The sequence below is a fragment of the Euprymna scolopes genome, chromosome 2 (genome assembly GCF_053919585.1).
Source record: "Euprymna scolopes isolate OS-2025 chromosome 2, ASM5391958v1, whole genome shotgun sequence".
Classification (NCBI taxonomy): Eukaryota; Metazoa; Mollusca; class Cephalopoda; order Sepiida; family Sepiolidae; genus Euprymna; species Euprymna scolopes.
This window is the reverse complement of record NC_136483.1, coordinates 8,031,892-8,034,693: the sequence shown is the minus strand read 5'-3', so window position 1 is coordinate 8,034,693 and position 2,802 is coordinate 8,031,892. Positions and strand designations below refer to the sequence as shown.

Below are 2,802 nucleotides of genomic sequence, written 5' to 3'. Positions count from 1 at the left end.
AAGGTGGAAAGTTTTTATGCCACATATGTGTACTTTCACGTAGAACAAAAAATTCAAAGTCACCTAGGTGCACACAGGCGCACAACCCTTAACTGAAGAGATGGCTAACTTCTGCCAAGAAGTAGTAATCATATATATATATATATATATATATATATATATATATATATATATATATATATATATATATATATATGTGATTACTACTTCTGTGTGTGTGTCTCTCTCTCTCTCTCTCTCTCTCTCTCTCTATATATATATATATATATATATATATATATATATATACTGGCCTGTAGGATGGGACGTCTGTCTATAGATAACTATGCATCTATGTAATACAAAATAGCTGATGATCTTGTTTGTTTATTTTGTGTGTATACATCGTTTGCACAATATGACGTCAAAAAATATGTCTAGTCGAATCTAGATCGTTAGATAATTTGGATATGTGACAGTTTTGTTTACATTTATTCCAACAAAATTATAAAACAACGTAGAAATAATAGTTTTATGCACTGCTTCTTCTGAATGTTTGGATTATTCAACTTCGATACACATCGTTTGTAGTTTTGTCTGTTAATATTAGTCTTGCTAATCGTTGTTTTTGTCTCTTATTTGTATTTTGTAGGTTTCCGGAATCGAAACTGGCCCGCATGTTCAACGGTAGCATCCCAATCGTCTTGGACAGCTTAAAGCAGCATTATTTCATCGATAGAGATGGCAAAATGTTCCGACACATACTCAACTACCTGCGGAGCGCCAAGCTCATACTTCCCGACAACTTCAACGAACTCGAACAGCTGTGGGAGGAGGCGAAATACTACGACCTCAACAACATGGTCAAGGATGTCGAGTTATACCGCAAGAGCAAACAGAAGCTCGTTATTAAAAAGGAAGACAAAGAATACTGTGATTGTATAGCGATCAGCATCAGTCCTGATCTGGGCGAACGGATAACCCTTAGCGCCGAACGAGCCCTCCTCGAGGAGGTCTTCCCCGAACTTAGTTCAGCTTTGATGGATTCCAGAAATTCCGGTTGGAACATGGAGAACCGATATGTAATCCGGTTTCCTTTGAATGGATTTTGTAAACTAAATTCCGTTCAGGTTTTACAGAGACTACTTAACCAGGGCTTTAAGCTTATAGCCGCCACGGGTGGCGGTGTTGAGGGCCAGCAATTCAGCGAGTACCTGTTTTGTAAAGATTGTAAGGGAACCGCTTAATGACAACAGAGTAAATACAAACCACAAATAACAAAGACATATGCAACAATAAAAACAACAACAAAAAATATAAACAAGGGACACAAAAATAAATTAAATGTCAAATTACTTCTCAAACAAGAACAAAATCAAAAACAAATTCAACAAATGAACACAACGATATATAGCAATATATGCACATACATATATGTATATATACATATATATGTATATATATACATATATGTATAAATATATATGTATATATATACACTCACATATACACTCACATATACACTCACATATATACACACTTAATGTCCATTCAAGCAATTTTCATATACTTAACAAAAATTTAAAAAATGCAAAATGAAATTAACACCGAGAAACATGCTGGCACGTGGAAATATTGAATTAACATGTTTTGTTTTTATAATGTATAAAAATTTAAAGAAAGACAATATATAAAAAACAATGTTTATTTACAAAAAAACAATCCGTAAAAATTCATCTTGAATCGACGCAAAAATAAACAACACACATTCATATGGATACATTCTTATAATATATATATATATATATATATATATATATATATATATATATATATATATATATATATATATATATAATTCAAACAAATGCAAAATCACCTTTCCATTGTTCACGGAATCCCATCTGTCAGATGCGTCGAGGCATGTCTTTTGGTGATTCAAGTAAGCGGTAGTCATTAAGGGTTTCGGGTCCTCAACACTACACCAGACCCTCAGAACAGCCAACCCAACCCTGGATAACTGAGTCCTTGATTCACATCTTCCAGCCATTGATATATATATATATATATATATATATATATATATATATATATTTATATATATAAATAAAATCATCTCTGTTAATGAAATAAATATTGGAACCATGTACGTTTTACGGCGTTATCTTCATCCTTTTAACATATAATGTCACCAAAAATGCATATTTTATCTACATACTATCAACTATGATGACAGTCTCTCTTTCGTTGTCTCTCGCGCTCTGTCTTTGTTTCTCCTTTCCTCTTTCTCTTTCTCTCTCTCTCTTTCTCTATATGTACATATATATATATACATTTACATATGTTTATATATAAACACATACACAAACATATATGTATATATATATATATATATATATATATATATATATATATGCAACTTTTTAATAACATCGTTCACAAGAATACGCGTATAAGAACTGACATATACATAAACACAAGAAATGTATATATATATATATATATATATATATATATATATATATATATATATATATAACTATTAAACGGATAAAGGGTATAAAGAAAAATATAAAATAATTAGGAAATAACGAAATTAACACGGAACTGTGGTTCGAATAAATATTTCGTCTATGTAAGCGATTTATGAAGAATACACGACAAAAAAAGGGAAGCAATAAATATATATTTTATTAATCAGTTAACATTCTTTCTCGTTCCCAGTATTTATACACCCTTTTTGAACGATTTCATACAAAAAAAAGCTTTCTGGCTTTTATCCTTATACATGTGCTAATTTTGTCGTATAAACCTCTCCAAATA

The 2,802-nt window shown here is 30.8% G+C and overlaps 1 protein-coding gene across 3 annotated transcripts in view; it reads left to right on the top strand.

The window, feature by feature from the left end:
* The window catches only part of LOC145288423 (uncharacterized), a 128,284-nt gene extending 126,470 nt beyond the window's left edge, over positions 1-1,814 (top strand). For all 3 annotated transcript variants that reach the window (XM_080136328.1, XM_080136330.1, XM_080136329.1), the window contains exon 3: positions 632-1,814. In XM_080136328.1, coding sequence (XP_079992454.1) covers positions 632-1,226 — 595 coding nt within the window. In that variant the 3' untranslated portion in view covers positions 1,227-1,814. The remainder of the gene's footprint in view (positions 1-631) is intronic.
* The last annotated feature ends 988 nt before the right edge of the window (positions 1,815-2,802 follow it).